The 24,444-nt window shown below is 34.8% G+C and overlaps 1 protein-coding gene across 1 annotated transcript; it reads right to left on the reverse strand.

The window, feature by feature from the left end:
- Positions 1 to 6,789: 6,789 nt before the first annotated feature.
- LOC136822038 (alpha-(1,6)-fucosyltransferase-like) lies at positions 6,790 to 23,118 on the reverse strand. Its single transcript, XM_067078257.1, has 6 exons — positions 23,073 to 23,118; positions 10,653 to 11,847; positions 10,090 to 10,266; positions 9,445 to 9,595; positions 8,789 to 8,975; positions 6,790 to 8,352 (listed from the first exon to the last, which is right to left on the reverse strand). The coding sequence occupies exons 2-6, from the start codon at positions 11,771 to 11,773 to the stop codon at positions 8,216 to 8,218; spliced, it is 1,773 nt and encodes a 590-aa protein (XP_066934358.1). The 5' UTR covers positions 11,774 to 11,847; positions 23,073 to 23,118; the 3' UTR covers positions 6,790 to 8,215.
- Positions 23,119 to 24,444: the final 1,326 nt, after the last annotated feature.

Here is a 24,444-nt window from a genome sequence, read left to right on the forward strand (position 1 = left end):
CTGTGGCAGATTTTGGATTTTGGGTCATATGGGTGTGTGTTAGCGCCTAGAACGTGTGTTTGTGATGAATAAGGACGGGAAACCAGGCTGACTAAGCGCATGAATTACTTTTATCACGTGACTTGAAGCGCATTAAAGATGATGGACACAAGAACATTTGCATGTGTTGAGTAAAATTGCTTCTCATTTGACTGTTTTTTTGTTGAAAGAATTGCAATTTTAACTTGTTTGATGTTTTATTTTTTTTGGTACAAGTTTTTTGAAAAACAGTGGTTTACACAGACATTCCTTAACAAATCACCGATGACTTCTCCATCTAATGTAAATGGAACTTTTAGTTTTATGAATCAAAAAGAGATGAAAAAAGTTCCATTCCGTTTTCAGAACTTTTAAAAAAAAGTTCTGTTTTCGGAGGATTTGACTAGCCTTAAAGCCTAGAATTAAATTTTTTCCACAGTCTAGCTTATGGTATCTTTGCTGCTTGTTTAACGTTTGGCATAGGTAACGCAACTGCAGGGAGATTTTTCCCCGCAATGCGCAGGCTCAGTTGGATTGGCCAGATTTTGTGCATACTGTAAGTTGGTCTAATAGTGACATCTCTCTTCTAATTTCGACACCCTTCTTTAGAGATATGAAAAATAGGAACTGAGGAAGGTCGGAATCGCTGATTGAAACTAATTTTCTTTAGCAATCAGAGAGGAAAAATCTTTAGTTTATCAGTGATTCCAACCTTCCTATTATTCCTATCTATAAAGAAGGGTGCCACATTTATTACTTATTTCGATGACGCGCACAAAATTTATGGAAAAAGCTGACTCTGCAGAAACAGGGTGTCTAAGGATTTTTTTCGGGATTTTCAAGGTTTTCAAGGTTTTTTTGGTCATTTTTAAGTGGTTTTCAAGGTTTTTTGGCAAAAACTTTGGCACTTTTCAAGGTTTTTTGATACTCAGTTGATATGGCTCTTTACAGGAATTTTTTTTGAAAAATAGAGGACAGCAAATAAAATTTATTCGCTTTTGGTGCCCGGGGAAATACTTCCACAGTTAAATTCCTATCTCCCTCTCGAGAACAATACCAGAAAAAGAAAAACTCCAGCTCCCTAGTCTTCCAACTGTAGAAATAAAGAATTAGAAGCAAAACCATTTGTTTACAGTGACCGAAGAGGCGCAACCATGGTTTGTGCCGATGAGAGAAAATTTTGATTTTGACTCTTTCAAATTGTTAAAAACGCCTTGTTTTTGATTTTGTTTTTTACAAAAATCAATTGCCAAAAGAGTTGTTTTAAGGAATCCTCGAAATTTTATTGATGAACGGCCATTATTCCAAGACGCCCTGAAGCGATTTGAAAATTGGGGAACATTCGATTTCTTAGGGCTCATGCAAACGGAAAATTAGTGACGAAAAACTCAGCTAATGATAAAAGAATATGTTGCATTCGTTGGGACAGAATCGCAACAGAAACAGGGAAATATGGAATTCTCTAAATGTTATAAAGGTTTAGCGCCGCAGGCGGTTTTTTACTTATTCTTACTTTTCGAATGACTGGATAGTGCTTTTCAAGGTTTTTAACGATTTTTCAAGGTTTTCAAGGTTTTTCCCAGAAAATTGATAGTTTTCAAGGTTTTCAAGGTTGGGTGGTTCATTTTCAAGGTTTTCAAGGTTTTCAAGGTCCCGTAGACACCCTGAAATAGGAAAACAAATGAAAATGAAGACATAGATTCATTTAGAAAGTGGCTGATGCACTAGATGTTTTGTTTCGAGATTTCTTGCAATAGTTTATTTTTCAGCTTGGAGAGGGAATGTTTGTAAACATAGAATTTTTTTTCATAGCAGTTATTTGGGGGGTTATGGCATTTTCTTCAACCATTTTTCGATTTGTTCAATCATTTCGATTACTTTTCGATTACCTTCGATCATATTGTGGATACCTGTCGATTGTATTGAGTACCTTCCAGCCTTCAATTTTATCAAATATGTTTCCAAATCCAGTAACAGCATGTCAAAATATTCTTAAACCAAGTTTATTTCAGCCAATTATAGAAAACCACTTTCGTTTTCTCCAACCAATAAAAATGCGCGATATGAGTTACTTGAGGAAACCCAGGGTGAAGGCACACAAAATGATGGGGAAAATGGCTGGGAAATAAGGAAGTTGATAAACATTGACCGTCAGTTGAGCATGGTTTTTTTTCCTATCTACGATTTTGTGTTTCCGGGGGTTTTGTTGTTTAGAATTGATTAACTAACAGTTAGGTAGGGTCAGTGTTGCTAGTAACAGCTTGTCACTGTGCCATGTGCATACTTGCTGGCGCCTTGGGCCCTGCAGGGTTGCTAGTAACGGCTCGAATTTCCGTCAGGTTAAAAAAGGGGTACCCATATTATATTAACATTACCCTGTCTTTTTTGTCATTCTATAACTGTCTATAACTATTTACAAATTTTATGTTCTGTTATGCGAGTGTGGCTCAACGGATAGCGCGCTGGGTTCAGAGATTCTTTTATTTGGTGGGTTTGAATCCCGGTCGGGTTGATATTAGGAGAAAGTTTGAAATATCATTAAATTCATAGAAAAGCTAGTCAGTCTAGCAGAATGTTAATTCTTCTTTCAGAAAAAAGACTATAATTTGTTTACCTTTATTCTTGCAGCTTCCCAACATCGAAGCTCTCAAACATCACAAGCCGAATGAAATAATTTTCGATTTCCCGTAGAAATTATGCGATGAAAAATCTGGGGTTCAATGAATAAAGACTTTCTTTTCCGCACAAGTTGTTTGCTTATAACAAATTATTTTTTTTTTCAATATATTTGTTAAATATAGTTTTTGATTACAAAGATATTTTACATTCTACTTTACTGCTTTAAGTTTGAAAAAGTCGATTCTACTTACCTTTTAATTAATTTATTTTGGCGATTGGCCAAAATACAATTTTTGGCAGGGATTTAATTTGGCCATAGATCAATTTCGTAAAATTTGGTGGGGATTTAATTTGGCGAATTGGAAATTTTGTCACACTGAAATGGGTGAAAATTACTCAAAAATATACTAAAAAGTTGTGATTTTTCACATAATTCTCTTTTTGTTAAATTTGGCGGGGATTTAATTTAGCGAATTGCCGAATTTTGAAATTTTTTTAGCGAGGATTTAATTTGGCGAATTTTGGCACAATTTGCCAAATTTGCCAAATTTAATCCCCGCCAAAATTTATCCACTTAAGGTAGTTCTTTGTTTTCATGTCCAACCCCGAAAATAATGAATAATGAATAATGAAATCATGCCACATCTATTTTTGGGTAAGTTCACGACGGTAAACTCATATGTAAATTTCATCGACCTAAGCGAATAAAATCGAATACAATCAAACGTAATCGAAGCAATCGAACGGCAAATCCTGGGTAATTTTCGATTGCAATTCGATTGCGTTCGACAATCGAATTGCAATTATTCGATTGTGTTCAATTGCATTCAATTGATTTGACGTTTGATTCGTTCGATTGACATCGTCTGGAAATAGGCATTTAAAACATCAAATTTATAGCAGTACAGTCAAGTATCAATATTTGAGATATTACAAAAATCGCTACTTTTTGCCGTAATCGCTTTCGTTTTTAACATAAGGTCTTAGCAACGGGTACCCCGGGCATAGTTACGGGGCATTGAGAAAAAATCCTGACATAGAATTTCAAAAAGATTCACGCTATCATATTCTACATTACAAAATACACCTGTTCTATGTTGGGTTTTTTTCTCGGTGTTTTGTAGGCTTAATTATCGTCATGCAAAGTAAATAAAACCCCCTGGAAATCTTTAGGTTTTGATAAGCAAAATACTTACATACTATTGTTTACTTTTCAGGTATTCATCCAATCAGAATTCACGCTCAGAAACTTTCAACCAATCAAAATTCAACCGTGACGCGGGAAATGATCCAATCAGAATCCCGAAGCTAAAGACTTACAGCCAATCAGAATTTGTTAGCGAGCGGTATTCATCCAATTGGAATCGCGTAACACGAAAGCGAAAGTGAAAGTAAAGGCGGAAATATATTCTTTTTTCGACGTGATTTGCATATATTAGAACAGAAAGAAACGCCAATTTGTCAAAGATTTGTTTAAAACCACCTTATTTTTTGTTGAGTATCGCCTAAATTTATCGAAAAAATATGCTTTTCAACATTAATCTTAAAATCTCTTTTATTGTTAAGTATCCCCGGGGCGCTCAACGCCGAAAGAAAAATAAGCGGGCGGAACCGCCCTCGTAGTTTAATCCCGGGATTGAAAAAACCTGGAGAAAACCTTTTCCCTACATATAATGTAGCTAAGGAATTTTAAAACACGGAATTTAAAGTGAAACAAGATGGCGGAGAAGTAGTGATTGGAGGTTTTTGTAATTAGACAGCATGACAAAGGTTTGTTATATTTTAGCATAACAAAGACAAACTCAGGAGGTAAGGTAAATTGCGTTTTGACTGCTTTTAACTGTTTTTCTAATAAAGAATATCTTCAAACTTGACTTCACTGTATAGATAATAGTATTCTTCTAAAACGAAAAAAACAAAATATATTAGAAAAATAAAGAAATACCATGAGAGGTCCTAAATCCAACACCCCTGCCCTGCCTAATTCCTTTTTTTTGTGAATAATCTGCTGTGTTGCTTCGCCATTTACCCCCGGATTGTTTTTTTAGAAGGCACTTCGGTCACGTAAATAAAAACACGTGTATATGTTGATGAAGCCGACTGTGGACTGACCGAAATTGCAATTACATAAATCATTGTGGAAGTGAACGCTTGAGACGAATGTTTGGGAAATCAAAAAGACAACTTTTGTGAGAATGTTGAGTTTTGTTTATATGGCTGTTTGTGACGCACTGTTAAGAAAGTGATCGAATTTTACTCACAATTTTTTGAAATTTTGGTATTTTTGTTTTTTCTAAAATTATGAGCTTGGATTCTGCAGCTAGAATTTGACTAGAAGACTGTCTAAAGATGGAAAAGTTAAGTTGAAACACTGAAGACTAATAAATTATATGTTTATAAAAACACAAATCGAGAGAGAGACCAGCAGCCCAACACCACCACCAGACCACGTGCTCAAAAATTTCGAAATTTCAAAACATATCATCCATATTTGTGCGGACCCAGTGGAAGCAGCAAGGTATTTGGTTATTACCGTTGTTTTGCATACCCGGGAGTAAAAAATAACCGGATAGTAAAAAATAAGGCAGCGCAGTGTATGGAAAGGAAGCGGAATACCACGGCATGTCGCATGCAGGGAGGAAGGTTAAATCGTACGAATTATATAGCCCCCCTATGGAAAGCGTTTTAGCTGGGATCGGAAAGATCTCGTTTTCAAATATTGTTGCTAAGGTACTTCAACGTCTTTAGACAGAATCATTGTTTGCAATGATTTTGACACATTTTTCGAGAAGAGTATAAACTCATCATTTTCTTTTATAAGCATACGGTAAATTTCGACTGAAGCTCACTATGCTTAAGCATGAACATATAAACGACTGGACATCTATCTTTTATTGTCTCTTTGAAGCGAGCTTCGTTGCCGCCTGTATTTCAAAATTGGTAGAAAAATCCGACAATATTCCGTCATAATTTTATTTCTTTGAAATATTTAAGTAAAAAGATTGATAGAGCTTGAACATTACTCCTAACATAGTATCGGCTTTCTTATACTATGCTCCTAATGTACAAAAAAAATATTTTCGAATTTTTTCACAAGTTTGTAATATATTTTATCAACATTTTCAACTCTAAAATGCAGAATTTCAACTGCGTGTATACTTTTGAATCCCTTTTGTCACTCCAATAATTTTTTTTATGACTTGAAAAAAATAGCTTGCCAAAGTTTAGAGCCTGTGCCATAAGAATATCAAAATTAGAATACGACACTCTCTAAAATTATTAGACACTTTTAAGTCAAAATTTAGAAATATTAGCCTCTGTTATCTTTGTTATGATATAGATAAAAGTTTGAGAACAGTAGAACAACAGAGACTTTTATCGAAGTTTTGACGTTGTTATCAAGGTACTCCCAAGTGGTATATCATCAAAATCTATTGTTTCTTTTTATGCTTTTAACGAGGCGGCAACGAAGCTAGCACTGTTATCTTCAAAAAGACAAAGGAGATGGATGTCCAGTAGTTTATATGTTCATGGCTTAAGTGAAGCTCAATTTTGAGCCTCGACTTATGCTTAACCCTATGGTTGGTAAAAAAAATTATGAGGGGGGGGGGGTAAAAATTTTCGCGCATTTTCCCCTCTCTTTAATCTTGAGAGAAATGAAGACATTCTATTGTTTTCGAATAATGTTTACCATATGATTTCGAATCTTTATAGTGTTGTGTTCGTGTTTCAAAAACAGACTGCTACACTCTCTTGACTTGGTGCTGTTTGATATTTATAGTTATTTATAGTTAGTTATTTATAGGGATTATTTATGATTCTTTGGCTGAGCCTCAAGGTACGCTTAGCATATGCTTAATTTTCAGTATGCTTATAAACGTTATGCTTATAAAAAATAATGAGTGTATGGAGCATGTTGCATTAAATCGTGTTTCCCAACTCCTCTATAAGTGTATCCACCGGGGGGGGGAGGGTGTACTTAGGTAAAATGGGTGTTGGGTATGTGAGAGCCATAACGGGCCCTTTTTAAACCCTATACTACTTTTCTGATAGAATATTTTATTTTGAAACCTAATAAAGAAAAGATTGCAAAGTTTAAAATGTGATGAAATTATCAAATATATTATGTTTTTAACATGTGACAAATATAACATGCGTAATATATAAATTTCTTTATGGATGATATAATAATATTATATGTGTACAATTATACTGTATAAAATTTATAGGGGAAGTTAGGTTAGGTTTCTAAGCGAAACTAGAAGAGCTAATTTTAGCGAGTTTTGTCCAAAATCATTATAACCAAATATTTCTCTATTCAACTATCCACGTGTAATTTTACCAATCGATGTCATTATAAAATCTTTTTGACTGTTTGCTTCTCGAAACACTTAGCATCCATCAAAATAATTTAACAGGTAATTGTAATCAAAAAATGTTTCATTTTTGAAAAGTTCAGTTGTAGTCAAATAAACTTACTTAACTTTGACGGAAAAATTTGTATATGAACTAGTAACGTCTAATAATTTTTTTATAAAAGTCTACAATATTTATAACATAACATTTTTATATTATGATATATATGATAAATCTATGATATATGTGCTGATAAAAAAGATATTTGGTCCTAAAACAATTTTAATACTTCTAAAATTTCGATTCATACAAATTGGAGAATATTTTTTTTTGTCAAACAAATACTGCTAATTTAAAACCTAACATTTTATTCTCTAATATCTACAAAAAAATCGAAAAATAAAAAAACTAATGAGCTAAACTTAAGCAATAAGAACGCCCAATTAGGCATTTCAAATTTTAGTATTCATGATATGCACCATTGCAATGTCTTCCACGGACCCAACAGCTGATTGGTTGAAAGTGACGTATTGACTGATTTTACGTCACTTGCAACGTTATTTTGCTAATTCAGCTACAAAAAAGCAAGCCGAATCTTCTTGATTGACTCTCAAAGTGGTCAGGAGTTATGACCTCAAGTGTCCAGTGTCTTAAAATGACCTATTCAGAATGAGTATACACTTCACTCGGGTCTGAAAGTCAAAGTCAAAATGGCAACATAATAAACGAATCTGATCAAAAATATTCAGTACTCAGTACTACTAGAGGAGACTACATGGCAAATGTACTAAAAAGTGAATGGTTAATTGATAAATAATACATCGCAAACAATATCTCCATACAATCTGAAGTATTGGTGGATAGTCCGTCTCATCAAAATCCAGCAATACACCATAGAATGAAAGCCAGTTAAACAGTCTAGAGAGACCTCTCAAAAGATTAATTTTAATCACGGTAATTCAATACCGGAATGATTTTCCTCGTCAAGATCAAAACGATTGAAGCAAGCATTCGTTGTGTAGCAATGTGTCTTCTTTTGATGATGCACCGAACATTTAGCAAGATTATCACAGTAATATCGGGCTACTCAATTTGCACCAAAAAAGGGATAACCCAAGTTATCTCACATATTGTTGTAACCGTCTATTCTTTAATACATCCACCGAAGACTGTCTCTGACTGTCTGACTGTCATACCTTGATTTTTGCGGGGTAAAATCGGGTTATGTCTCTGCATCTAGATCGGAATAATCGGGATAATCAGCAACATCATGAACATCTTCAACTTTGAAAGCTGGATATAATCCCTCTTTACCAGAGCGATGATGTAATGCTTTGGCTTGGCCATCCCAATGATTTCCTGGAAAGAAAATAAAAAAGCATACTCATTACTTCACTGATCGAGCTTTTCCTTTCTTAAAGGGGCGAGGTTCGATCAATGTTAGAATACCAGAGGGCCTTACCTAATTTGGTAATAAACAAGCGGGATTTCTATAACCATAAAACCAAAAAAAAACATAGAATTTCACTTGGTGCACTCTTTTAAATAAGAGCTCCATCGATGCATAAGTTATTTCATAAAAGGTTGGATCTCTTCAAAAGGCACATTCTGTAAACCCATCCAATATAAATAATGAAAGTTAGTTTCTTCATGTAACATTACCTGTATGTGCCATACAGAAATACCCCGAGCACTAGAGACCAAGTTTTCACATAAAATATTAACGATTTATTCGAGCTGTGATACTGACGGTAAGAGAGACTAGGGTTGTTGTATATGTTAAAACATAATTTACCTGCAATGCCCAGGATATCACCCATATCAAAACTAAGTTGTCTCGGACTTTTAGCTTCGTTCGACCATAAAGCGCGCACTCTGTGTTCTTCTTGACCACCGAAGTAATAAATATCATCAAGCGAACGGAAGCGTTGAGATGCGTCAGTGTGCTTATAATTCATGATTTCGTACGCTAACCTACAGACCTGAGATTGGAAAAAATACATGGTTAACTTGTGGGAACAAAGATCGTTCATCTGCAAGACTAGACCAAGTCCACTTCGTGGTAGCTTTAGTGGAAGGTTTCATATAGCGCCTGCCTAATCTCTTACAATTCAAAATTTTCAAATCGAATTAGTCTTCAAATACCAAAGGCTATATCGATGATTTCTAAGACTCGTCGAAATAAACAGCGAATACACTACTGAGCGCGGTGAATATTTAATGACGTACAAAAGCATCAAAAAAAACTTTGGAAGCATTAGGATGCTCTTAACTTTTTGAGTCAAGTTGAGTTACGCCTAGTTTGATATTAATACTTCGTTCATTGAAGTTGCTTATATAAAATAGTTTGTTCTTATGGTTTTTAAATTATATAGCACCAAACATGTAGCCCCTGCCTCATTCTGTCATCCCCATTGAAAATTAACTCTGACGTGTAGAGTGTGTAAGTACCTGTGAGGAGAAAGTGCAAACTAAGAAATCAGTTTCTGATAACAGTTGGATGTCCGTAACAACACCACGTAATGATAGATCAGTGTATCGTTGCGATAAACCAGCACTCTTTGAAATGTCGTTGTCACTGAGAAATTCATACTCTGGGTACCTAAAAAACAATTCAACAGATACATTGTATGATGGGAAATGTCTAGCTTGTAATGAAAAACTTTAAGCAGTTGTAGAAGAATCTAAGGCCAGTTAGAAAACGATGCTCAAATCACCGCTCCCTCCGTGTTGTGCTTTCAGTTCGTAATATAAGTTGAGCAGAATGTAAAGTCAATTCGCTTTAAGTGTCCGCTCTCATTTGCTACAGCAGCGAGGTTAAGCACGGGTTTATTTTACCCGTAAAGTGCGATACCGTAAGCCTTACATAACTTGCCAAAGCAAACCATGCAAGTGAAATCTTAAGCACAGACCTACGATATCGCATTGAACGGTCTAAATAAACAATTGCTAAACCTCGCTAATGTGAAAACCATGTCAGCGTAGTTATAATAGTTCGCTTGGGAGTGGTTTCTACTTGATAGCAAAACAGATTGCACCCTTAAAGCGAATGGACTTAAACTACTGATTACAGAGTCAGGAGTATCTTCTACTTACAATTGTTTAGCTTCAGGTAGGACAGTCGGATCATCGGTAGCTAGATAAACACGTTTCTTTTCCACCGATTGACGGAGTTTCAATCTCTCGTAATACAGCTCCACCCAATACATGTACTCCTTAATACCGTGAAAAGCCGCTTCCGTATTGATCTTGTCAGTACGCCGTACTTGAACACTGAATATAAATAGAAAATTGAAAATTTTAAAGTCGATAGTGAATGACTATTGTGGTATCTGTAATGTAGGCTAGCGTGGATGCGTAGCTGAAACGTTTTGAGAATAGGCAGAGTATAAATTTCTAGGTAATCATAAGGAGAGTATAGCATACAAAATTCATATGGAGACAATTAAGGATCGTCACAATGAAAACCGTTAAGGAGAATATTCCTTTAATAACAAGAGAAATATACAGTTTTTACAAAAAGAGTTTTAATTTAAGCAGGAATCGAATTTATTCTAAATCACTCCTGAAACAGCCTGAAACTCGAATAAAACAGAAAAATACTCAAATAAGACAAAGATCATTTTTCAAATTTGGCTGAAAAGGAAATTTCTTCTTACCCAACAATAGGTCCACGGAATCCCATTTCTTCTTTCTTCTTATCAATCAATTCTTGAATCGGTTTCGAATACTTGAAAATATATTTACAAAACTGACCAATCCACCACACAAACGGGTGTCCGTGAAACTGCCGTATCCTTTCGTAAAACTCCTTAGGGACATTCTGAGGCATCTGTTTAGGCCTTGGGAATAAAGAATCAACGATCGGGAAATTAACAACTTGTTCCTTTTCGTGATTCTTTGACCATTCAGCAGCGTCTCCGTAGTGAGTGCAGGTATCGCTAACCGGTTGGAAGTAGGCCTTCCAACCTTTGGAGGAGTACCTCCATCCGTTAGAATCGATAACCAGGGTCCGCTTGGTGGCGTAAGCAGCCATAAAACAGTATAACACATGATGCATTTGGCACCCATACCCACAGCCTTTAGTGAGCGAACAAACCAATTTCTTAGCTGCTGAACAGTCTTTAGGGTTCTGTAATTTATGTAAACGTTTTTGTATTAGTGTACTTAATTTACGTTCTGTTTCGTCTCGTTGGTACTGTTGTCCGTCCATTGATATCAGCTCCTGGAAATCGTGTTCAGTGATTCGTTCAATTTCACCGAAACTCTCTAGCATGCTACGAAAACCTGGTTTAGCTGTCTCTGGTAGTGTTTTCATTAATTTGGAATACGAAGCTGATACTAAAAACCACATTTCTTTAATTTGGTTTCCTATACGACGTCTAAGAATTTCGTAATTAGCTGAATTACTTCCCCTTTTTGGTTTATTGTTCAGTTCTTTAGCTTTATTAAGTTCTGATTGTAGTTGTGTTATACTTGCTTCAGCATTTTCTAGTTTACTTGAAAGTTCTTTTTTAATTTTGGCATTTAACCGATCTATTTTACTCAAAGTTTTTGCAGTTGATTCGGGCTCAGCCCCCTGCTGCGAGGGTTCTAACTGCCTTCTTATTTTAGCATTCGAAGTTTTTAACTGTTCTATTGCATTATTTATACGGTTGAGTTCATTTGAAGCTTTCCGTGAGTCTTCCATGAGCTGGAACATGGTCGGACCAAGGTAACATAACACTATAAACCATAGTACTACGATTAAAATAGCAAATTTAAAAATCCTTGTGGGCATCTTGGCATTGTATCGGACGAATATTGTAAATATTGTTTCTGTATTTTTTGTGTTTCTTTTTTGTGTTTTTTTATCTGAAAAGAGAGAGAATAAATTAAAGTAAATAAAGTAAAATTTAAATCTTCTGAGCAGGTCAAACCAATTAAAATTGTTTCCTACCTGTAATTAATGTATGTCTAACAAAAGTAATATAAATCAATTTTTTGAATGAAACTCGTAAAAAATTGAAGAATAAATATCTGCCATTCGATAAATTCCTTTCACGAGTAGTAAAAATTATCAAAATGAAAATTCAACCAAAACAAGTCGCACTGAAGCATTTCCAACAGATATTTTAACAACGAAAACACATTTCTAAACATTTTCGAACATTTTTTTCGAAACCAAGTTGCAAACAAACAATACTGATCTTTCTTGAGTTTTGTAAACAAAATCTTCCACTGAGTATAGAAGAAGAGCAATGCATTTATGGCGACATTTCGTCATATTTTTAAAACTGCTGCCATCTTCTGATTTATATAATTCTAAGCCAACCCGAAGCACTCAAATCCAAAATAATCTTCTTCGAGCTGGCCAAACTCCAAACTATAGTGGTCCTAGAAAATTAAACATAAAAAAATCAGAAGTTTAGAAATTAAAATTTCTGAGTTTATTTAGTTAAGCCACTCGACACTTCGCCTGACTGCAACCACTACAACTCATTTATTACGATCTGACTGGACTGGGGTCGTTTATAATGCATGTAATACTAATAATACCAATACTAATAATAATAATACGGGATTTAGTTTGTATAAACTAAAATTGTTCCCTTCATTACTTTTTGCTTTATTTCTACTATGTATAAATTAGTCGTCTAGCTTGCTAGACTACGATCTGACTTTAGATCGGCGTTTAAAAGAGTTATAGGTGAAAACGAATGAATCAATGAAGCACAAGTAAAATAAATAACAAACAGCCACAAGGACCGGAGACAGGAAACCCTTGTTCCTCAGGCAGTAGTCAAGATACATACGTTGAAGTAGTCTGAAATGATTTCTTATCTTAAAAGCAACAGGGTTTCCTATGAAACATTATTCTAATATAATTAAAGGCTGTTTTTAATAAAAGAATCACTGTGAAGGATTAGCAGTGATTATATTTAATTAATCAAGTAGCAATTAGGCTTCAGTTATGATAAAAGACATTCAAATGAATTTCATAGAAAAAACCTGAAAACTGGGGATAAACTTCAGACAACTCAAAAAATCTAGAACATGTTAGTCCGACAGCAAAAACTGATGTTTGCTATCAGAAAGTTTTAAGTAAGAGAATAGAAAAGATTTGGTAGAAAATTATATTCTATCAGACCTTCAAGTTGTCAAAAGGATATTCAAGGTCAAATGAATTTCCAAGGGATATTTAATGAAGAAATAAAGCTATCACTGAAAAGTCATTTTCGTTTCCTTTAGAAAGACAATCTTAATAAAAGAACTTATTTTGTTTTCCTACATAAGCAGTCACTTCATTTTATCTGTTTTACATATTTTCTGCTTCAACATTTTAAGTTTTCTATTTAGTTCTCTAAATGTCATTATCAGAAGACATAACGTTTTAAAAATTCTTTATCATTTCCAATTCCCTATAGCTACATTAGTGCAAATAAATGGAGTGGGATATGATCTCAAATTCCTTTATAACAGCCATATAGAAGAGGACAAAAACTTTAAAATCGTTCAAACTGTCCCCTTTCGTGAAAGTCTGTTTACAGTATTTTGAGATAGTAAAATGCTACAGCAAATTTAAAGAACAAAATCCAGCATTGTTCATTTTTATTCACTTTAACAATTTGGAATTTTGAAACAATATTATAGTTGCAGCTCATAACCTACCTTTTTGAGTGAAAATTCAAAGCAGCAAAAAGCATGAACAATGATGAACAATTTTCACCGGTAATACCAACCTCTTTCATTTATATATGCGTGTCTGATCAATGAATATGTTTTATATATAATATTAAACTTTATTAGATATTTTTCCTTTTTATTGGATGACCATTAGTGGTCACTTGCGATTTGTGCACAGAATGGAGAGAAAAAGAAAGACCGTGTGATTCAAACAAATACAAAAATTCAACCTTTACAACGTTGAGCAACCTGGAATATTTTCTTTTAACTCTATTTTTTTATTTGCTTGGTAGTATAACCCACATTTCTTATAAGACAAAGATTTTGATCACTGCTTCAAGTAGTATTCTGATATCAGGACACACCAAGGGTAAAACATGGTTTAGCCAAAGGGGGATTTAAAATTCTAAGGGCTCTAGATTGGCTATAAACAACATACTTAACAAAACTAAAATTAGCATATAGGCAATACAGGCAATGCAGAGAAATAGAAAAATCAGTTATTAAGTCTTATAAAATTAATCCTCCCAGCTAACGGCAATCTCGATATATAACCTGTCTTGGTTCTATGTATTCTGTTAAAAATCTCTAAAGGTTAAATCTCTAAAGGTACTTACAGGACTGATTGCTATCTGAGGTAACTATCGCTGCTGAATAAGTTTCAATTTATACTAGTACAAAGAACACGTCCAAAAGATGCCTTATACCCAAGAAAACTCTATGAAAACGAGTTTAAATCCAGTGAAATATTAGATTTCAACGTTTTTACTTAAAAAAAACTGAATAGAAATTCCAAATTATCTTAGGAAACCAATCCCAATAAACCTTAGGTTGCGAATGTATTTAAACAAAATGTAATAAGAGAAAATTCTCACCCATCTAATTTTTTAACACTAACATTGTAAAATACATAAAATCATTTTACCTCGACATTATAAACACTTCCTTAATGTCTATTCATCAGCTCAAATATTTGTACTTTTACTTAGGTGATTAAACAAATATAAACAGTTGTGAAAAGCGAAATGCAAAGCTGTTTCTATTCAAAGAGTTTTACTTTAACTTTTAAGTGAATTATTAGAACTCTTACAAGGACAAGAGTAATTGAAGAGCTCAAAAGTTACTTTACCTTAATTTATTCAAGACATTATTCAAGACATTCTTAGTCGACCATTCCACCCAGTCAGTTAAAAATAAAAACGCTTAAAATTTAGCATTAGAAAGAAAAATTAAAAGTATTTTAAATATTGCAACTAATATAAATATATTGATTTATTCTAAAGGCTGGAGAAGAGCTATGAGAATCTCTCTTAATATTGAAACTCACATCATCCATATGCATGGAATCTACAAACAGCAAAAACTAACCCTTCACGACCACTCAATAATACAAAAATCTGTGTTATAAAGATTCCAAGCTATAGTCTGGTGTGGCTTTAAGAGTGTAATTTGAGGAGATACAAAAATAGAACGAAGTGAAACTTTATAGTTACGAAGTATAATAAACACAAGGTCAAAATGATTGGTTTTGTTCCAGACAGAGCAGGAGGTCAGCACTAATACTTGAGACGTAATATAAATAAAAGAGCTGAAAAGATCTTTCACAATCTCCAGAGATGGTATTTAAGCTCACATTTACTGGGCGATTGGTCAGTTATTATAAAAAATCTATGTTCTTAAAGAACAAACCGAGGATTTTACCTGACTGTTTGCCTAGAAAGGCTTATTAGGCTTATGATCATGCAATAAAGACTTTGAACCTTCACAACCTTTGATAGAACATTCTGAATATATGCTCCATACTTTTATTTTCTTCAGAGTGATATTCATATCTATTTATCTAAAGATAAATGTTGTCACTGCAGAACGAATCGGTGCTCGAAAGGATGATATGTTCAAGACGAAAAGATGGCGGCCATTGAAAGTAACGTTGGCCAATGAAGAAGACAAGAAAAGAATTATGGCCTCAGTCCATAAACTAAACGAAGATAATTTCAGTGTAACAGATGACTTCTCCAAGAAAAAACGTGAAACCATTAAAGAATGGCATGAAAAAGCTAAAGAGAAAACGAAGAATGAGAAGGATTAATGCTGTGTATGGAAAGTGAGAGGTAGCCCTCGGACTAAGCTCTACTTTAAGAAAATATGTAAAAAGACCGTTATTGATGAACTGTAAATTTGAATAAGATTGTTTCATAGAGGTCAATAGACCTGCGAAATATACTCCTATAATAATAATAATCTATATCTTCAAAAATATTTTCTACAGGCCACCTGGCAGTTGTAATAATTCGATGTTACTGTTAAAAATTAACTTTTAAACAACATGAGAGTCATCTGTGACAAATGTCAGCCTTTTATCACAATCTGAATGATGGAATGATGGAGGATGAAGGGTGGACAAAAGACTCTGTGGATATATCGAACATGGCTATTGCACAAAATGATGATGGGAATATTTGTATTACACTTAATGCATTAAGTTATCCTATCCCAAGATTATAGGACATCAAAGCCTAACTCTCTGTTGCGAGAAAGCTGATTTCAAGTCAAGCTTTCAGAGAATATGTTGACCTACTGTCATCAAGGTTTTCATAGACCATGAACCCTTGGTGCACATATTTAATAGTTGCCTTACCCGTTCAATTAGGACAATCCGTATAAAGCTAAACTATCAGGATATCACTTTCATAGAAGGAATCAGTTAATCAAGTGGAGGACTACATGAGTAGACGTACCAAGAACCTATTTAGCCTACAAGCCAATCAAAGGAAACAACTTAACAAACTAAATAACCTTCTTTATGCACTCTACACAACACCAATTCCTGATCAAATCATTACATTATGGTAGAAATAGCAAAGGAAACAAAGAAACAAACAAAGATAAAATTCTGAGCAAAATAAAAGATTATCTGAGAAAAGGCTATTCTACAATTTCTAGTAGCACCACACAGGAGGTAAAAAATTTTAGCCCCACACTAAAAGGATATAATATTTGAAGATGATCAAATCCTCCTTCAGAGTCCTTGCACAAAACAGTCATGAAGCTGGCGCACAAAGGTTCTCATCAGAGACTGAGTGGTATGGAAAGAAAGCTCAGGTTTCACTTCTTCTTTCACGATAAGTTTGATAAAGTAAGTTTCTGTCAGGATGCAAAGAATGTGCCATCTTTGTAGACAAGAAGACAAAGAAATCATTACAGCTTATAAGGTAAAATAAAGAAAGTCCAAAAGCGCACTACCAAAAACGAGGGTGAGGGACGTACTTAAAAAACCTATGGTCAGACTCCACACCCAGCAACAGGGATACCACCTACCAGCATGATGTTTCGAGCGAGTTTAAAAGATAATTTGCCTCAAAGATCATTGAGGAGGAGATGAAAGAGGAAAGGGAACTGTCGATAGGAAAAATAAGCAAAGAGTCAACAAAATACAATCAATGCATCAAAATACAAAATAGAGCGGACTTACTCCCAGGAGATCTAGTTCTTGTCAGGGACTGGTATAAGGAGATCAAAATTCAGTTCTGTGTTTCTATCACTCCCATTTCAAGTCTGTGAACTAAATGAAGAAATGAAGAATGTTGTACTGTCGAACGTGCTAACCGCACTGGCTAAACTTCAGTTTCTTTGAAATCATTCGTAGGCCCAATTGTAAACTTAATGGCTTAACGAAAATTTTAGCATTTCTTAAATAGGTTTTAGCCTCATTTTAGGACTAAAACTCGTGACCACGCCCTTAAAAATGAAAATTTTGAAAAAATGAAAAAAACACCCCCAGGGAGGATCAAAGTGTACAAAATTTCAGCCAAATTCGACCATTTTTTAAATCTTCAGCCTGCCCCAAAGTTTTAGCCTTATTTTGGGACTAAAACTCGTAACCACGCCCTTAAAAATGAGAATTTTGAAAAATTGAAAAAAATGCCCCCAGGGATTCACCCAAGGATCAAGTGTGCAAAATTTCAATAAAATTGGAAAATTTTTGAAGTTAAAAATACAACCATTTCTTGAACCAGAAGAGAAGCAGGACAAACCACCAATGGTTGACCTTGAAGCTGAGGAAATCACAGATAATTATATCGAGGAGGAAAATGATGAGCAAATGATTCCACAATAGCAGATACTCATTCTAGTGAGGTCTGTTAACACAAAAATAGTTCAGATGGTCATAGATTGACACAGAGGGTCTGGAACTTAATTTCAAAAATAAAAATAAAATTTATCAGTCAAATTTGTTTCAAAATATTCAAAAGCTGATACCAGTGGAAGAAAGCATTCTAATAAAAATTGGGGTGTGAAACATGCTATGAAAATGGAGGTATGAAACATGCCCTGAAAATGTGAAAATGACGGCTGAAAGCTTTTCCATGACATCATCATAAGCCTTTCCAGACAAAACTTTCTGAGCTAGTTGACCAAACTTGCGGTGTTTTATATATACATGCATCCAGATGCATCCCTGTCAAGGTCAATAAATACTAATAACATTATTATTATAATAACGTTATTCTTCCCAAGATGTTCATTATGACTGTTCCCAGCTTCCAATCTACCAAATACAGATTTGCTCAAAGTCTTTCAATACCAAATTCATTTAAGATGCAATAACACCAATACCGAAAGACTCAAAAAGAAAATTTAAGTAGTGACAATGTTGAGAAAGTATGAAATGAACAAACTACCTAGCTGGAATCAAAAGATGTCAAGGTTTTTGTAAAAGAAATCAAAGAAAGCCTTAAAATAAAGATGAATACTTGAGAAGAGAACAAAGATTGAGAACTAAAAGTCCATTCGCTTCAAGTGTGTAATACTTTTTGTTTTGTTTGCCATTTTTCGATGAATGCTTCAATTCTAACATATTATACTTTAGTGGGATGAGATTTCATGGGGACTAAATCTTGCGCATTTCGGAGATTTGGGTGAATAAAATATTATGGAAAGGCCTTATCCGCAAAATTTTTAATACAAAACTCAAAAATGCAGCTAGTTTGAAACGCAGGTCACAGGTCAACAGGTCACGTGTCATACAAACTGCAGACCGGAAAAATGTAACGCACAATTGTAAGATATAATTTACAACATAAGTTCATAACATCTGAAATTGTTATATGTAATGAATGGAAAGATTGTATACAAAATATGCTATTTAAATCAACCCCAAATGAAAATATGAAAATAATGACGTCATCACAAAATATGAGGTGTGTACACAAATTTACAACATAATATTTTTTTCATGCTCAATAGGATGCTGACAGTGCAAGTTGATATGAAATGTTTTGAAAACAATAAGTGATCCAAGAGAGCTGTTTTAGATATACGAAGATAGTGACATCATTTTTATGAAATATACAAAGAAGGGGATAAAAATGGTCAAAAATATTTATAAAATATAATCCTTTTAGTGCGATTTTCATCAATTCTTGTTATCATACCCAATGTGATGCAGGAGGATATAATGGGATATGATAAAGAATTTATGTAATAGCTATTTTTCTGTCAGGGGACTCTGTTTAAAGGTGTTGTGAGATTAATATTTTTATCTAAAACACGTGTACTTTGTATAACAACATTATGTAACGTACAAATAATAATAAAAGGATAACTCTTATTACATAACGTGACAATAACAGTTATCCTTTTAATGTTATATGTATGTTACATATGTTGTTATAGGTGTAATATATAATACAAGTATTATAGGTCAGTGTTATGCACGGCATAGAATACGAAAGCAAGTGGTAAGCAAGTGGAAATATTTTGACCTTTAGAAAGGTTCTAGATCAATAAAATACCTTCAGTATGATATTTTTGACAATAACAAGTGGTTTTTCAAACATTTTCTTTTGTGTTATGTTAATGACCTGTGACCTGTGTTTCAAACTAGCCGTAAAAAAAATGTTAAATAAAATAAACTACTTTTTAAATGTTTAAGGCCATTAAGAAACGCTAATATTGTGTATATATTTCGGAAAGTACAAAACACTTACTACCTACTACTAACACTTACTACCTACTACTAATACTTACTACCTACTTACTTACTACTTGTATATACTGTAAAATAGCTCAAAACGGCTCGAAATTACCTTTAAAACAAGACCAAATTAAACAAGCAACATGCTGAATGGACCTATCTGATGACGAAAATCAGATAAATATAAGACAAATAGCAATCAGAGTAAAAAAGTGCAGTGAGTAGCTTGAATAGATTACTGCGTGAGTATCACAGCTCAAACTAATATCTACCTGTGAAGCATACTTAAAGTCATGACTTATAGTCGTAGATACTGGGGTGAATAAATATTTTAGCGTGATTTCCCTATTGACGATAAAAGGTGATTTTCCTAAAGTCCAAAAAAAAAGTTTTTTGGCCCAAATTTGCCCAAAAAAACATTTTTTTATTAAACATTACCATCTTATATCACTATGCAAAAAGTAAGAAAAATATACCAAGCCAATCTCGAGAAATGCTCATTTTCCCTAAATATGGGAAAAAGGAATTTCCCCAAATAAGAAAATCCAATTTTTACAACCAAAAAATACGGCTTGAGTCACTTTTTACAGAACCTTGCCTTCTAACTTTGTCCAAAAAATTAGAAAAAGCTAATGAAGCAATTTCATACGTCCAGAAAACCCAATTTTCAGGCACTTTTTGGACCAAATTTGCCCCAAAATTTTTTTTCTTCAAAAAATCGGGCTCCGTCCTGCTCCGTCACTTTTTGGGAATCACCACTTTGCATCAATGTGCAAAAATTCAGAAAAAACTAATGAGCCAATCCTAAGAAAAGCTGGTAACAGACAAATGAACACACAAATGGAGGAGCAAACATCAGTTAATTTAAAGGACCTTTGTGATAGGTCCAAAAAGTAAAAAATCATAACTGCATATCGTAACTGTTTATCATACCCGTTTTGTTGTTTTGACCTAACTGAGGTATGACGGTTACTGTACCAATTTTTAGAAGGTCAAGGAGCACACTGTGACAAAGAACAGTGAAATTTGGCACAAACACCCTTACAATAATCTCTTTTGACTTCCAATAGTTTTTAATTCCAAAAGTAATCACAGGATCTTCAAAAACAAAATTTGAGAATATCAAACAACAAGCATAGAATATCAAACCAACTTTTACCAACACTTGAAGATATCAATCTGCCTATCAAGGAATTTGTCAAAGAAATCGAAATTCTGGAACGAAGAAGACCATATTATTGGCAAAACGATGGAGCGTTTGACGTCACTCGCGCGGCAAGCTACACACTCTTTATTTGTTAATCCCATTGGGCGATACCGTAAGTTGGTCTAATATCAACACCTTTCTTTAGAGACAGGAATAATATGAGAGTTTGAATCACTGATTGAAAAAAGATTATTCCTCCCTGACAACTAAGCAAAGAAAAATAGGCTTTACCTTTCTATCAATTTCAGCTGATAAAAAGGGTGTCGGAATTAGATGAGGGATGTTGACATTTAGACCAAGTTACGGTAGGCGGTTAGGTGGCGGACGTTCTCTAATTCTCCAATCGGTCCTGTCATTTTGAATGAAAACAAAAAAGTTAAAAAGGGCGCGCTATCAGTGAAAGTTATCATGATATGTTATGACAGAAAGTATGATTGATAAACTTGGTGGAGTTATCAAAACAAATTTGTTATCAAAAGAGATTTAACAGTAAGTGAAAATACAGGCCAAATATCAACAGTCCCATGTTTCAATCGATCGTCCCAAGTTAGAGCAGTTGACGGTATAGCCTTGAAAGACGGAGAGAGCATTATTAAATAATTTACATCTGAAACATCATTGAAGGCAATGTCCCGAATTTTAATTATGATGAAGGAAAAGGAGGCATTTCCTGCCATACACGTCAGAGATTGGGGAGAATAAATTGCTATCTAAAAGCTGTCAAAATTAAACACAAAAATATCTGGAGGAGAAAGTCTTTCCCAAGAGTGCCCTTGATTGTTCAACACCCTTCCCAGACCAATAAAAGATTTGACAAACTGCCCCAAAAAAGTATTCAAAAAACACTTGCACACCTTCCTCACAACGTCTCACAACTGTTCCGGACAAACCACTGCTTGCCCACTATTTCATTCTTAGGCTCATTCTGACTCCAAGAAGAACGAAGAAGTATGATTGATAAACTTGGTGGAGTTATCGAAACAAATTTGTTGTCAAAGAGGTTTAACAGTAAGCAGGTAAGTGAAAATACAGGCCAGATATCAACCAGTCCCATACCGTAACTTGGTCTAATGTCGACACCCCTCCTCTAATTCCGACACCCTTTTTATCAGCTGAAATTTATAGAAAGGTTGATACTATTTTTCTTTGCTTAGTGGTCAGAGAGGATTAATCTTTTTTCAATCATTGATTCAAGCTTTCATATTATTCCTTTCTCTAAAGAAGGGTGTCGAAATTAGACAAGGGATGTCGATATTAGACCAACTTACGGTATATATACAACAGCCTCAAGAAAATTTCGAAGCATCAGACTCGACAAGTTGGATGAACTGTTCAAGCAGAGCCACATACACAGGTACAAACAGGTACCGTAACTTGGTCTAATGTCGACATCCCTCCTCTAATTTCGACACCCTTTTTATCAGCTGAAATTGATAAAAAGATTGAAACTGTTTTTCTTTGCTTAATGGTCAGAGAGGAATAATTATTTTTCAATCAATGATTCAAGCTTTCATATTATTCCTGTCTCTAAAGAAGGGTGTCGAAATTAGACAAGGGATGTCGATATTAGACCAACTTACGGTAGGTAGGTACAAACTTCAACTTAATGCTATCTGCCAGTCTGCCCTTACCTGGACTATCTGGTCACCCACCTCACCTTTGAAAGATAGCCTTATGTTCAACAACTCAAAGAAGTTCACACTGTCAGAAATCTAACCTCATTTGGTATTCCATCCCTCACCTCAGTCATCAGTCATCTCAAATATTGGGAAAATCTAAAATTATTGAAATTAAACAGCCCCAAAAGCACAGACAAGAGAGAGAGCATTATCAAATCTTTGTACACATACGGCAGCCTCTGGAGCGTCATTTTGAAGGCCAAATGCGACATCCCAAATTTCAATTTTGACAGGAAAAACCAGGAAAAAAGGAGGCATTTTCTACCATACAAGTCAGAGATGAGCTGAAGATGTAAAAAGGTACATCCTTGGTATAACTAGCAAAATATCTACCTACAGCTAGGACATAGGATAAAATCGGATGGTCGAAAAAAGGTAGGTAAGTGCCCTGAAGTTAAGACTGAAAATACTCAAAACACAATCTCAAAACAGACTCTCTGACTGTATACTGCACTATGTGGATAAAAACACAAACCTAGAGATAGCAAAAAGAGTTTAAAAAAAGCAAAAAGTCAAAAGTAATGGAATAAAAATATATTTTTACACTTACTTTAATTCCCTGACTCCACTGCCTGACTAACCTGTTGCCTGCAGCCCTGCAGCCATTAGTAATCAAAATTTTGAAAAGGTTTGATGTTTTTGTTATGGCTATATTGCGGACGTATCCACCAAGTACTTTCGGGATACGTTTCACGATGAGGAAACGGAGCGATTCAACACTGCCATGTACATGTACCCCCGGGGGAGGGGACTTGTACGTAGGCAAAATGGGTGCTGGGGTACGTGCGTAGGAGAGCAGATTTTTATGACACAGTAATTATCTATTTATGGTATCATATGGTAATACTCTAGTAGCTGAGTAGTTAGGTCCCGTATGCACATCGGCGTATAGTCATTTTTTCTTTTGATCATGAAAGAGGCCCCCCCAGCGGTTTGCGTGATGGCGTGATTGGGACTTTTATCTTGCGTGATGGCGTGATTAGAGATTTTATTTGGCGTGATGGCGTGATCAAGACTTTGGCGTGATGCGTGATAGGGCAAAAATTTGAGGCGTTATGCGTGATTTGGGCTATTTTTCGCTATTTTTTGCGTGATGACAAATTTTAGCGATTTTCGTGATGCGTGATGGAGAAAATTTTTTTGCGTGATGGCGTGATTAGGGGTGCCGCTGGATGGGGGGGCCTCATGAAAGTATAGTCCTTGAAGAGTCAGAAAACGCGTCGCCTTATTCACTCGGCCACTCACAAGCTTTGACGGTCACGCACCAAACAATGATTAATAGGACCATAATTTGATTTGCCATGATCTGTATAATTTTATTTACCCTGTCAAGGTATTAACTTCTTAAACAAATGATTTTAGATCGTTTCCAACATGCGGGAGCCGACGAGCCGATCACTCATCGAGATTTTCAGTACCGTGAGTATCACAGCGCGAATAAATTAATATTTTCTCTTTGAAAACTTGACCTCTGATACTCAGGGTAGATTTTCAGGGGATTTTCATGACTCTTTAGTGGGAGTGGGACTGCAACAAACGGGCTGTTAACCCTGTAGAATTTCCATCTGGGGGGTTAGTACACTCTCCAATCTTTTTAAAGTCTCAAAAGACTGAGGAGAGAGGAGCTTTTTCTTGCATACAGTATCCGTATACAGCAGACAGAATTCACAGAACGTACACGCGCGGGCGATTAAACACGATCGCGCGGAATGCGGGTCAAAAAATTCCCGTGAGCAATCTCGTTATTTATCAAAAAGTTGAAAATCTAAAATCCGCCATTATGGAAATTTGTGCCTGATCCAAATAACGCCACACACGTTTTCTGACTCTTCAAGGACTATAATACTTTTATGATCAAAAGAAAAAATGACTATACGCCGATGTGCATACGAGACCTAACTCAGCCCCTAGAGTATAAGTCC

The sequence above is a fragment of the Clytia hemisphaerica genome, unplaced genomic scaffold (genome assembly GCF_902728285.1).
Source record: "Clytia hemisphaerica strain Z4C2 unplaced genomic scaffold, Clytia hemisphaerica genome assembly, whole genome shotgun sequence".
Lineage (NCBI taxonomy): Eukaryota > Metazoa > Cnidaria > Hydrozoa > Leptothecata > Clytiidae > Clytia > Clytia hemisphaerica.

Bases quoted from the DNA above. Each gene is read 5' to 3' on its own strand.
- LOC136822038 (XM_067078257.1), bottom strand. From the start codon at position 11,773: ATGCCCACAAGGATTTTTAAATTTGCTATTTTAATCGTAGTACTATGG. The intron at 10,267-10,652 runs GTAAGAAGAAAT...ATTTATATTCAG, and splicing joins TTCCGTGGACCTATTGTTGG to TGTTCAAGTACGGCGTACTG. The intron at 8,353-8,788 runs GTAAATTATGTT...TTTTCTTTCCAG, and splicing joins TGATATCCTGGGCATTGCAG to GAAATCATTGGGATGGCCAA.